Source organism: Antrostomus carolinensis, unplaced genomic scaffold, assembly GCF_000700745.2.
Source record: "Antrostomus carolinensis isolate BGI_N321 unplaced genomic scaffold, ASM70074v2 scaffold10519, whole genome shotgun sequence".
In the NCBI taxonomy this organism is placed as follows: domain Eukaryota; kingdom Metazoa; phylum Chordata; class Aves; order Caprimulgiformes; family Caprimulgidae; genus Antrostomus; species Antrostomus carolinensis.
In genome coordinates this window covers 62,464-76,463 of record NW_010339227.1, presented here as the reverse complement: position 1 = coordinate 76,463, position 14,000 = coordinate 62,464, and the positions used below count along the sequence as shown (strand labels likewise).

The 14,000-nt window shown below is 37.6% G+C and overlaps 1 protein-coding gene across 1 annotated transcript in view; it reads left to right on the top strand.

The window, feature by feature from the left end:
* Positions 1-769: 769 nt before the first annotated feature.
* NFATC3 (nuclear factor of activated T cells 3) overlaps positions 770-14,000 on the top strand; it is a gene marked incomplete at its 5' end in the record, with an annotated part of 55,185 nt that continues 41,954 nt past the window's right edge. Inside the window, 2 exons of the mRNA XM_010175764.2 lie at positions 770-1,898; positions 13,530-13,692. Of these exons, the coding sequence (XP_010174066.2) occupies positions 770-1,898; positions 13,530-13,692 (1,292 nt within the window). The remainder of the gene's footprint in view (positions 1,899-13,529; positions 13,693-14,000) is intronic.

Genomic DNA, 14,000 nt, shown 5'->3' with positions numbered 1-14,000 from the left:
TTTTGGATAAGTTAGTGAGATCTGAGAATATTTTGTTTTGCCTTTTTCATGCTGAACAACTAGTGCTCAAACTTCGTGAGACTGCACTTGAAAAATGCTATTCTGTGGGATGGGCACTTGAGAGTTTTCTAAGCAACCAAGAAAGATCTTTGGAATAAGATTGTTCATAATATCTTTAGTAATATTCTTTGATAGGCCTCTTTTGATTGAACATTTTTAGTTGTTTATAATCTTCATTGACGTTTGAGTCACTGTAAGATGCTTTCTAGTGTTAAAGGAGATAAATATTATGTATGTGATATCCCAGTGCTTATAAATATTGACTAATGGGGCTTGCAAAAAGTATCATAGTCCTCTTAATGTCAAAAAGATTACTTTTTAATGGATTATTTAAAATTATTAATTATGAAAGGAATGTTGTTATGAAAGATAGTTTGAATTGAGTATTCCAGGTTAGATCCTTTCAAGATTTTAAACCTATTTTCTGTGTGTGTTATATTTTCAACCACTGAAGATGCATATAATCTGTGGAATCTGGTTGAAGACAAGATTTATGACAAAAAACTATACTGTAGTCATATTTATCTGTAAATATGGCTGGGGAAAACTTAAAATGAAGAAAGAGCTTCATTTTGGGTGGCTAGTGTAATGGGAAGTGTCTAGGATGTTGAAAACAGGCCATACCTGGGAAACAAAGGATTTTGTTTGTGGCATTTTCCAAGTATTGCATTCTGACTCTCTTCTTCTTTTTTTTAATTTTTGTTTTCAGATCTTGAGTCAGATGACTGTGCGTCCATATACATCTTTAACGTAGACCAACCATCATCCTCTGTAAATCAGCCCATTTGTATTCCTCGCCAAGGGTTGCAGTCTCACTCCTCTCCTCTGTCACCACCTACAAGACTTCAGAGTCATAAGAACTACGAAGGAACTTGTGATGTACCAGAATCCAAGTACAGCCCACTAGGTGGGCCCAAACCCTTTGAGTGCCCCAGTATTCAGATTACATCTATTTCACCAAACTGTCATCAAGGGATTGAAGCCAATGAAGATGAATTGCACACAAATGGCACAGAAAATGAGTATATGGAAAGGCCTTCACGGGACCATCTCTATCTTCCTCTTGAGCCATCATATAGGGAATCATCCCTTAGTCCAAGCCCTGCCAGCAGCATTTCATCCAGAAGTTGGTTTTCAGATGCTTCCTCTTGTGAATCCATTTCCCATGTTTATGATGATGTAGACTCAGAGCTAAATGAAGCAGCTGCTCGATTTACCCTTGGCTCTCCATTGGCATCTCCTGGTGGTTCTCCAAGAGGTCTCAGTGATGAATCTTGGCAGCAGCCTTATGGATTTGGGCATGCCTTGTCACCTAGACAGTCCCCCTGTCATTCTCCTAGAACTAGTATTACAGATGAAAACTGGCTAAGCCCTAGACCAACATCAAGGCCCTCCTCAAGACCTACATCCCCCTGTGGGAAACGACGACACTCCAGTGCCGAGATTTGCTATGCTGGTTCTCTCTCTCCTCACCATTCTCCAACTCCATCCCCTGGCCATTCTCCCAGAGGAAGCATAACAGAAGACACCTGGCTAAACACTTCCATCCATAACGTACAAGGCCTTAATTCTGGCCTTTCACCATTTCAGTGTTGTACAGAGACCGATATTCCTCTAAAAACAAGAAAGACCTCAGAGGATCAGACTGCCACTTTATCTGGAAAAATAGATATCTGTCCTGAAGAACAGGGTAACTTATCGTCATCCCTTGAAACTGCAGATGACTGCTCTGGATCTCAGCACACCTTGAAAAAAGATTTGCCCGGAGACCAATTTCTTTCAGTTCCTTCGCACTTTACTTGGAACAAACCAAAGCCTGGTCATACTCCAATATTTCGGTAAGTGATTAGGAAGTCCTTCCCTCCCATTTTCCTCCTCCTGTGCATCTTAAATAGACAGGTAAATGTGTTTGTGTTTCAGTGATGCATTAAGACTTCGTGAAGAAAACTTCTTGTCGGCAGGTAGATGATATAATTAGGAAAAAGCAAGTTGAGATACCAAATACCCATCTTTTTCCTCTTTCAAAAATACATTAGATGCACTGTAACATAGGACTAGTTTTATTTAAATAAAGTTCGTTTGCACACATGCACAGAACCCAGCTGAATCCACTGCCTGCAGGTTTTGTGCGCGCTTTGCAGTTCCATCTAATCTGAGCAGTTAACTTCTCAATATAGCTAAATAAACATGACTTACATGATTTTCTAAAACTGTGAGACCACAAAAGAGGTGAGGAGTTTATTTGCTTTTGGTTTTACTTGCTTCTTTGGGCTGATAGAATTCTAGAAATAGAATGGAGAAAATAAATTTGCATGCCATACTGAAAATCATCCAGAAAGAACTGATTTCTGGTCTGTCGTTCCAAGGGTATTTCCACCATGGTGGTGCTGAGCTAACTAGCTCTTTTCCTTTTGTAGTCCTGTCATGTACTAGCAGGGTGATTTGTGGAGGCTCAGAAAGGAACTCATTTGGTTGCAGGGTGAGGTTCACCCTCCTTCCCATTCTGTTACTTCTTAGGTGGAGCAGTTGTGTGATCTTTCCAGCTGTATAGCTTCTGGAATCACTTTGCCAGTACAATGCAGGGGGTGGAGTAGAAATGAGAACTCCTTAAGCAGCACTGCTGCTGGATGGACAGATAGTGTGATTACTCAGCTGAAGTTATCCATTCGATTCTTGAACCACCTTCTTGCTCTGCTAGGTTTTAAAAATAAGGGGTAAGGAGGTACTAGGAGGAGGAAGCTGCAGACATTGTTTGTGTGGACATTTTGTAAGAAAGGTATGTTAGTTTAATATCTGTAAAGCATGATTATCCATGTAAAATCCATATTATAGGTTTAAATGTCAGTGCTTCCATGCTAGTCTATATTGATTTTAAAATAACTTTGATTAAAATAGTACCATTCTGTCCACAGGCAACGCTTAAGATTTGCTCTTCAGCGATGTAGTGGATGAAGCAGAATTCTTCTTTCTTCGAGGGAGGGGGATTCTCCACACAGATGCTTTATTTTGAAAAAGGCAAAGCCTTTAAATCATAAAGGCTAATGACAAAATACAGTGTTTTTCTAATTGCAATTTCTTGTTTTCACACTCCGTATTTTTAATTTTTGAAAAATGGCTTAGAAAATATTCATGGTGTTAACATTTTCCTCCCCCCAAATAAGTGAAGCAAAATAATGGTTTTGACCAAGTTTCAGAGATGCCCTATAGGAGGCTTTTTTTCTGGCTCTCAGCATTTAAAATTCTGAGCAGAAAACTAGAGTTAACTATTGCCCAGTAAGCCAAGCTTACTGAAGAGAGATTCTTTTGGGGACTGCCCTCAGAAGCACAGCTTGCTGAAAAGTGGATGCTGGCTTTTAATTGTCCCTTCTGGTGGCTTTTTCCAAATTCAGGTATCATTCTTGCATCACTGTAACATCTTGATGTATTGTTTCCTGTTGACTTGTCAGATGAAGAATCCTATTGAAAAAATGTTTTAGAATATTTGTTCTCATTCTGCGTTGGGTACGTGAATATTCTCCAGGGTGTCCATCTTGTAGAATATAAAACCACTCTGTCATCTTTTAAAGATTGACCTTTTCCACGTGCATTTTAAGCAAAGAACTAATGGAGAAAATTCAGCTGTAACTTTTACCATAGATTACCCAAGAGGGAAGTTACAAATGCAAATGGGTGAAATGTAAACCAGTACTTTCAGGGTACAGTGAAACATCCTTTAAGCAAATGGAAGATAAGTGAATCATAGCTTTAAGAGTTTCCCTCAGGGTAACTTCTACTGGGTACTATCAAATAGACTTCAGTCTTCATCTGAGTTCTAACAACTAACTTTTCTGTTTTACTGCTGAACGTATTCCTGTGTGTTGATAGATCAGTGTTACACAGAAAGCTCATTTTTATTAATACAAAACTTTTGTTAATTTTAAAACAGTTTTGTATAAATCCTTGAGAAGTTATCAACTACCTTAGATTGTCAATATCTAAATGTATGTAAATAACACTTACTCAGCCATTTTGTCAGTTTTGCATAATTGTATAACTACAGATTTTAGTTTCTCCTCTCTTCAGAAATGTATTGATTTCAGTGAGAACAAGTGATTCTGTGATTATTTTTTTCCCCCTCTTCTTTAATGTCCTTCCACATAACTGTTATGAACGTGAAGTTTAACAATGAAGATGCAAAGCTGCTAGCTGGAAAATTCTGTTTTACCGGATCTGAAACTACCGTGTTGACAGATATGTTAACTGTCTTGAAGTGTGGGTTTGTTTTTTGTTTTTTTTTTTTTTCATTCTGTTGCAATCTGCTCATAGGTTAAAAAAGGTGTTCAGTCTGTTACGAGAATCTTTTCATTCTAACTAGAACAATGATAACTATTTTTCCTTAATGGTGTATTTTGGAATTGTATTATATTTATGTAGGATACTCAGCAGTGCTAACTTGGCATTTTTGTTAGCTCACAGGCTAACATAGCTCATAAAGGGTGAGCACTACCAAAGGGTAAAAGCACATCAATATATAGGCAGGGGGAAAGATGGGATATGGATCTATGGTTCTTCCACGGGATGACCAAAATAGTTACAAAAATAGATATTCAGTTAAACCTGCTTCCTCTTGTAGTGGAGAGAACTGAGCAGAACTGAATAAAAATAAATTTTACTGTTTTCATTAAGAAGTAAAAATATATTTTTTAAAAATGTTAGAATTTATTTAGAAGCTGGCACTGAAGAACTTACCTAAATATAAAGTGGTCAGACAGGCAGAAGACAATAAGGACTGCACCTAATCACAAGTAAACAAAATAGCACTATTAAGCTGTATACATTTGCTGCCAAAAATGTAGTCTGACTATTGAATTAGTGGAAATGGCTGCATTGGCAGCTGTATCCTCAGTGAAACGTTTAATTACTTAGCACTTGTAGCCTGTTCCAGGTGCTATGAAAGTATGCATCTTCAATATGTTAAAGCATTTAACTCTGTCATACAATATTTTTATAATTTTGGTGCTTGTAAAGTAGGGGAACCAAGTTGACTCTTATATTTTATGAATAAAAATGAAATGCAAGAACATCTGCATTTTCTTAAATAGTTTATGACAGTGACCAAAAGTGAGCACCTCAGTTGTCATAAAGAGTTAGATATTAATTGGAATTTATATCCTTATTACATATTCTATATAGTAATATATTAATTTTAATATAAATCATGATATATATTACAATTAATGCATTTTTAAAATGTCTTGATTGTATTGTCAAGCACAAAGTAGTGCATGAAGTAAACTGGAATATTGATTCCAAGCATGTGCAGACTCTGACCAGTGTACACCCTCAACTGCAATAAACTGACCCCTGGTAGAAGTGGGGATAACTGGCCTCACATGTGACATGGTATGAAATGTGCAGCTAGCACCTCCTTCTCTGAATACTATTTGAAGGGCTGTAAATCTGTAATCTAGTTGTTACCTGTCAAGTCCTGACCATGTTTTTCGTCTTTCTTCAGTGTTCAGTAAGTGTGCAATACTTAACAAAATCTAAGAATGTGTAACATGCTTTTGAGCATTTTAGTCATATTTCAGATACCATCCAAACAATTTTGTTAGATGACAGCTTATTATTTGGTCACAGAAATCCATAATCTGACAGTGTGTAGCATATGGAAAATGTATATGTATTATGTGCCCCGAGTGACATTTCTGCTTCCTTGTCAAAGATGAGTCTAGGTGAGCATCAGTGGACAGAACCAGTGCAACAATGCCTTACAGACAGGTAAAAAGGAACTAGGTAGTGTCTTCTGTATCAAGAATAGTGAAGGTATCTGTCGATGATGTCGTTAATCAGATACCTTGGCAGATGAGCGCTCTTTTGATGGCAGATTGAATTGCTCATTTTACATAATATTCAGCAATGAGGTTATTTGATAATTTTATTTATTACATTGTTACTCCTGTTACTGTTATTTAAAATACCTCTATCTATCTGTGTGTCTCAGGTTTCTCTCCCCTCCACTTGGAAAGTCCCTTTCTTTTTCAGATCTTAATGTAGTGATAGTAGATATGACCTCCCCATTCTTATTACCCCGACATTTCATGAAGATGCTGGTTTTATGACTTGCACATTTACTGTTAGAGCTCGAGTTTTACTCGCAGGAAGAACTCAAGGGTTTTTTTTCCACTAAATCTCTGTAAAAGACCTGTTTCTAGGTTTTGGCATAAAGTTATTTCAGATTCTTTTGTTAATTGGATTCTCTTTTTCATTCACTCCTTTCCCAAGTGCTGTATTGGCTGTTGGAAGGGAAACATAGATGCTTCAAGTTCACTTTCTTATTTAGGTAGCCTATGTCAGTGTAGGTTATAAATAGTCTAGAAGAATACCAGAAAAAGTTTCTTCCTAGAGTCTCTTCATGTTCAAATATCTATATTTGATTGTCTTGCTGACACTCAGGCACCATTTGAAAGCGGTTAGTATGCTCATGTGAATTATCTTAAGTGTATCTTTAAGTCTTTGAAACTTTGTGAAATTTCTAATTAGTAGGTATTTAGTAAATATTTATAAAACCGTGTAGTATTGGGAAGCTCTTCAAGACTGATCCCTTTTATTAAAGTTTTCTTGTTTAGATTCCAGCCAGCCTCCTCGAGTACAAAGCTGCTGTGTTAGAAAGATGAGTAGCAAATCGTATTTTGAAGTGAGACATATACTTATTTTACCAAAATTGATGTTCTCAGTTACAGTGTATGTAGCTCTTCTGTGTCTGATCCATCTCCCCTGAAACAGGGTCACCGTTGTAATATTTCCAGGAAGTGCAAAAATATAATTACAAGGTCTGTTTTACAGTACTTTTCTTAAACTTGATCAAGGGGAGTAAAAAGAGTATAGGGATGACCCAATAACCTCTACTTAGCAATTAATATAATATAATACAATACTCTTAGTGAGGACTTGACACTACAGTACAATTCATAAGAGATCAGCAACATTCATGATGTTAACAACCATGGTTGCAGTGTTCTGGATTTAACAACCATCACAGACGTAGGCAGCACTGATGTAGGTAACATGGGGCACTTGGTTAGAGGAGTGGGCAAAGATAATGCAATTGAAAATTGTGGGGTTCTGTTATTTTTGATTTTAGGCTTGGTTTTTTGTTTGCTTTAAAATTAGGACTTTTAACATGAATGGTTGGTGGAACTGTAAGTTTTAGGCTCTGTAAGGAAGATGTTGAGAACCTAATTTGTGTCTCAAGCAAACAGGCACTTGGTAGGGTAGTAAACTTAATGAGTCATTCATTTTTTGTTTTTCTTTAACTGCTGAAGTATTTGATGGGAACAAATAGTGCTTTTGTCAGGTAGATAACCAGGCAATATTAATGGGCAAAACTCTTGAAATAAAACCCATTTTATTTTGCTGTGTCTTCCTCATGGAATTCTTAGAGACTTACACATTGATTTAAAAACTACTATATAAACTGATGTCTTCAGGCTTCTGTGTCACAAATTTAATCTAGAGCACTGAGAAGTGACAGGCTATGAAGTAGTTGGTGATGAACAAACAGGCTTTCATAGATGTATTTACAGTTCAGGAATCACTTTAGTGATGGATGCTTAACAGCAACTTGAGAGTATTTTACTTCCCATTATCTGGCAGTTACCATTAGAAACTAGGATTGCTGACAATGTTGCATACTCTCTCAGAAAAATACAATTTGAATATAGTGGTAGATGGCCAAATACTGGGAAAAGTTGTTTCTCTTGTCTGAATCATTCTCTTGGAAGTCTGGGGAGTAGAGAGGAATAGAATTGTGTTCTATTTGGTCTTAATTTTAAGAAGACTAAATCTTTCAGTGTGAGTGGACTATAGGCAAATGTACTCTGCTAAGTAGTTATCAGCTTATTTTGATAAATACAAATAACACCAGCTATACTACGTTAGCAAAACTTTATAGTGAAAATATTTGCAAATCGCTGACTTTGAAGATAAGGGCCCACTTAAGTGAGGCAAACAAGAGAACTTTGAACCTCTTAGATTTTTAATAAGCTAGGTTAATTGCTGTAATGTTTACACACCATTAATGAATCCAGAGAAATTCAGGTAGTGTTTGATATGGGACCTTTGTGCTGTACATGTGATTCAGCTCTCTGCTTTATTCTGAAATGATACAGATTTTACTGGGTAGTATACTGTATCAATACTCTGAAAGCATAGTTACCGTGGGTCTGCTAGTAGTACAACAGCGATATTTTGAATGTAAACAGTATTTTAAAAGTCTATTGATAAGCCACTGTGGCAACTGGAATGGCCCCTAAATTCTTAACTCCAAAATTATTCCACCAAGGAAAACGTTGCTTTGTGCTAGGTAGTGAAGAGCAACCATAGCAGTGATTTGGCTCTACAAGCATTATGGGAGAGGACCGTAGCATTTGATCATAGTTAGGCTTTGAGATTCTCAGGTGTTTGCTATGTTGATACACTGTTGGTTAATCTCTGCAAAAACTGAGGAAATGATGTGGCATATCCAGTGTATGGTCAGTGAGCTTTTTCCCACAGGGACAAGACTTTGATGTGTTGGGAAGAGCTGTAAGTGGGAAATGTAATCTTTGCTGCAACTAAGAAATAATAAAAGAATCACTCCAGGAGATGTGTGAATCTCATCTTGAGATCCTAGTGGGTGTCTTTGAAAGGTTATTACTAGAGTTAGTGATTACAAAGAGGCAGGAACATGTTCATACAGAGTGGCTAAAATGATTTCTTATATCAGTTCCACCTGTGTTGTAAGAGTAACTCTGAGCTAATTGCACATGTGCTTCAGCTGAGGTACCAGCCTTAGCAGATTGTCTGCACAGAGCCCCAGCTCTTTGTCCAGTGAGTTACCCAGGAAGAGTGCTACAAATGGAAGGTAACTGTTTTTTAAGTTTTTAACTGGTTTATTTTTAGCTTTTTTCTTCTTTATTCTCATAAAATTTATTCTTCCTTCTGTCCCACACATACTGCTGGGGGGCTACAGACAAATGCAAACAAGCAATCTTGTTTCTGGGGTTTGTTTCTTCCTGTGCAAGAGGCATAGTGCACCCATGAGCTGAGCCCTGACTTGTGCAGGTGTGAGTACTGAAGTCCACACGGACACGTTTGGCTGTCCTTATGCTGAACATTAAGTGTTTGTTTATCAATTCCTGCAGCCGGAATCAGTTCTGGTTTAGAGATAATGGTTGCAGAGGCAGAAGGTATCTGTTAATATTGATAAAATTATCACTGACGTGGTAATTTTAAATATAGTGGCTTCTGCTGAGGATGCTGCTGAAGGATTCCTTTTTTACTTCTGAGTTTCCTTTAATAGCTGCTGTTCTCTGAAGCCTTTAATCTTGATGTGATAGCAGTATGAGCTTTTGGAGGCTTGCATTAATCAGATTATAAAACTCCCTTAGGATTACTGGAAGAACATTTGTTGGTTTGCAGATGAGTGCTGTTTCAACAATATGTTAAGATTTTTTTCTGTTTCCTGACGTATGATTTGATGCTTTACTAGTAGGCTACTGCATTGTTAATAAGGTTTTTACTTATTTAAGGAAAGCAAAAAAAATTAGAGAAACTTTTGTAAAAGACTAAGTCACAATTTATTATAACAGTAATTATGTGATGAAGTGGGTAGAATTTTGTATGAAACGTGAAAGTGTCTGCAGATATGTTCCCTCCCCATCGAGTCTGAAAAGTGAGGGATTTTAAATAACAAAGCTTCTTATTACTTTTAATCTTTGGATCTAAAATGACTGGGGAAAAACCCTGTAGTCAGCAGCTGATCTGGATTCCGGGTTCTGAATGCAAAGTGAGGTGGCTTTATCAATAATGCAAATACTGTCATGCTCTGTGTGAGCTGAGGGAGACAGAAATCTTTTTGTAATACCAATTTTTTGCTCATTCTAAAGCAGCTGAGCTGCTTATGCTTAAACATGTTCCAGGTATTTTAAGAGTAATGCAGCACTAAATTTTGAACTTATATAAGTTCTAAACTATCAAGAGATCATTGGAGTTCAATGCACAGTTTACAACTGACAAACAAAATAACTGTGGTGAGTTAAAAGTTTGGCAGTTTTACTGCTGACCCTCACCTAATGGTGTAGACTGAACAATATTTTCTTGAGAACACATCCTTCAATGCAGTAAAGCTAGCAGCTTCAGACTTACTTTCCCATATGCAACTTCTTGTACAAAAATAGCATTGTTTCATACAGAAAAGTGTTGAAGATATTTACAAACTTGTTATCTCTTGCCCCCCAAACACTGCCTTGATTCTTCTGTTTTGGTATTGATATCTACGTAGTGTAAAAAAGCCCCAAGAGTTTGTACATTATATTCTGATTTTTTTTTTTAATTTTTTAAAAATTTATTTAGTGTCCAAGCTTGTGGGTTCATACGACTTTCAGAAGGTGACAGTGCTGTCTCGAAAGTTCCCTCTCTGCCTCTGTCCCACTAGTTCTGTTTGAAGAAGCTGTATAGACAACTGGGGCTCTGTTAATAATTAGGATTCAAAAAATTACCTCTCGAAATAAAGTTAGATCACTGATGCAGTCAAATGTGTATTGCTACAGCATTTATCTGAAAAATGTGAAAGGGTGATGTGGAAGCAAAAACACATTAAACTGATATCTTCACAGGGCAGAAAGATGTATGACAGTATACCCTAAAACTTTTTAAGATTCCACTGCTGCTGAGAAGTTGAGGATGATGGAGACAGCAAGAAAAATATTCAGAGAGAAACAGCAGTTTGGGTGTCTAACATCAAACTCCAAAGGGAAGCAGGTGCTACATCTAGAATACATCAGTTTGATGCCACACAGCCTCAAAGGCTCTGTAATTTGTTTGAAAAATTTTTTGAAAGCTTTCCAGTTTTTTGATGTTTTAGGCATCTGTGCATGCGTTGTGTGCTTGCCTGCTCTCTCATGCTGATATTTTCTATTTGTTTTCTAAGAATGACAGAATCTTGAGACTTGGTTATTTTCCTGTCTCTGTGTTTGTTCTAGTATTCCAAATATTTTTTCAGGAGATAATGGGAGTCTGATACAGTTTGTGACACATTTTTGGTAGTTAATTGGAGGAGTAAACCTCTCTCAGCGGCTGTATGGAGAGTGGTCACAAGCAACAAATACTTTTTTTTTTTTCTTGACTGCGTTTACACAGAATCACAGAATGTCAGGGATTGGAAGGGACCTCGAAAGATCATCCAGTCCAATCCCCCTGCCAGAGCAGGAACCTAAATGAGATCACACAGGAAGGCGTCCAGGCGGGTCTTGAATGTCTCCAGAGAAGGAGACTCCACACCCTCCCTGGGCAGCCTGTTCCAGGGCTCTGTCACCCTCACTGTAAAGAAGTTTCTTCTCAAGTTTAAACGGAACCTCCTGTGTTCCAGCTCACACCCATTGCCCCTTGTCCTACCATTGGGCATCACTGAGAAGAGCCTGGCTTCATATTTATTATTAAACTTTCACTAATAGCTCCCGGTAATTGGTGTATAGTCTGTGGCATGCGTATTATACCAGGTTCGCTTAGGGACCATATCTGTTCACTGTGTGTATCACCTATTTTGACATAGAATATTTGGTTACCTGGGGAGAAACAGGTTTCCAGAAATACTAAAGAAAAATTTCTCACATGCTACATTTCTTTTAAAACTCTTTTTAGTATCTTCTAATCCTGTCATTTTCTTTCCTTTTTCAGACTGAAGACTTGAGTCCTCTTCTCCTTCAGTAGCTATAAAAGTGAATGGCAAGGTCTAGTTGATAGCCAGTAGTAGCATTTAGGCAGTACGTCTTGGCCTGTGGTAAGTATCTGGAAGGATTGGGCTTACACTGCATTCCTGGCAGTTTCCTCTTTATTGCTGACATCACTAGTCCTCTCCTACTCAGTAAATACTACAGCTGTGGAAGGACCAGTCGTCAGACCTCCTTACTGGGGGAAGAAGTCTTTGCTGCACACTGAACGCCTGTGGAGATGATTTGTTGCTCACATTTCTTCCTTTCAGTAAGAAGAAAGGGAAATACTCTTGTTCCTGACGTTGCTCTCAGAAACACGCTTCAGGTGATAAGGCTTGTAACGTTGGCTCTCTCCTGAAGTGCACAGTAGAGGTACTCCATGAAGCAGCAGGTCACCAGGCTTGTAGGGTGTTCTGCTGTAGGAGGAGACCAGCAAGTGGTGCCATTTCTTCTCCCTCTTTTCCACGCTTAGTGACTGATTTTTGTAGTAAAAGGCAGATGTATGGTGCTGCAGGCTGAGCCCAAGTCCATCCAGATACTTGCTAAAGACAGAGCTTTCTTTTCTTTCTTGTTCAGTCCAAATATTATCTTCTTTCTCAACTGTGGATATGTTTTATAGGTCTTGGCTAAATCTCCAGAAAGTGTAGTTTATCTTTGTTGGACCTGTGGCTATTCATGTTTGTGGAAATTTGCATGGCTTTCAGTTGGTGGTGGGGTTTTTCCTGACTTCCTGAAAAGTAGAAGGAAATGGAATTGAGCTTTCTCAGATGACGATACAAACCAATTATTTGTTCCTCTCTTTAAAACCTAATTTACTTTCCCCATTGGTTAGACTAAGGTAGCACAAAACTATTTTAGTAGAAGCTTATTTTATGTAAATGTTCTTGTTTCGTACACAATGCCATAAACGCTCACTTTAAAATGTTTGTAAATTAATTTGTTCTACTAGGTAATTACTGATTTGAATTTGACTGTTCATCTTATTAGAATCATAAATCTGTGCAGGTAAAAGGGTAGGTATGAAAACACTGGTGACATCGTGTGGCTTATTTGCCTTTGAGGTTCTTCCTTATTACTCCTATAACTGCATTTTGTTCTCCTTCTTCCTTGGAGTGACTTCGCTGCTGTGTGTAAGGATATATATAATCTGTGGATAACCTAAGTGTGTACTTCAGGTGTCTTTGTTTTCTGTTGCAGTAAGTCTTTATGCTTAAATAGGACTAGTAGCTTTAAAATTATGGATCATCATATAGTGTTCATTTTAATGATAGTTAACAAAGTGCAGTGCTTACTGGTCTTGGAAAAACAAAAATAACAAGCTGGAGGATAATAATGTAGAGAGCTAAAACTTAATGACTTATAGATTGAACTTAAGACTGTTCCTTCTAAGCAACATTTGAACTTGCTTCCTGATATACTTGAGGATAAAAAATTAATATAATGGCATTATAGAATAGCCCTGGTAATGTGGGGCAGGGGGGTCATGCCACACCTTTCTTTTCATCAGGTATTGGAAGGAAGAAATTCTGCTCTTAACAGCCCCAAAAGAAATACAAATGCACCAGCAAAACTTTGGAATTTTCAAGTAACAGTTTTAGGCTAATAGCTGTTCTTATTTGGTCATCATTTATTAGGAAAGAGACTTCGTTGTCTGTATTTTACTGTGAAGTGACTTTGTTTGTACTGTGGCCAAATGGCATAGTTCATTTAACCATGGTGTGCTCGTCTTGATTGCAGCACATCTTCATTGCCACCTCTTGACTGGCCTTTACCAAGTCATTACGGGCAGTGTGAACTGAAAATAGAAGTCCAGCCTAAAACACATCACAGAGCTCACTATGAAACAGAAGGAAGCAGAGGAGCAGTAAAAGCATCCACTGGAGGACACCCTGTAGTGAAGGTAGGAAGTCTGGCTTTCTTTGAATAGAAAGTATTTTTTTAACTACAATTATTGGTATTTACAATACTGTGCATTTTTACCATGTGTGAAGCTTACAGTCCTTCCTGGGTAAGATTTTCTCCCTTAAATGTAACTTGTTGAATGCAAAAGTTAGATTTAGATTTTTAAAAGTTGACAGTTTGCTATGGTTATGGTTGCAGTGCATGACACAGTTTTACGCTGTACACAGTTTTATGCCTGTGAATGGATTCACAGTGCAATAGTGTCTTACTTAATGTGTTCAACATGAACTTTAAGGAGGAAAGAGT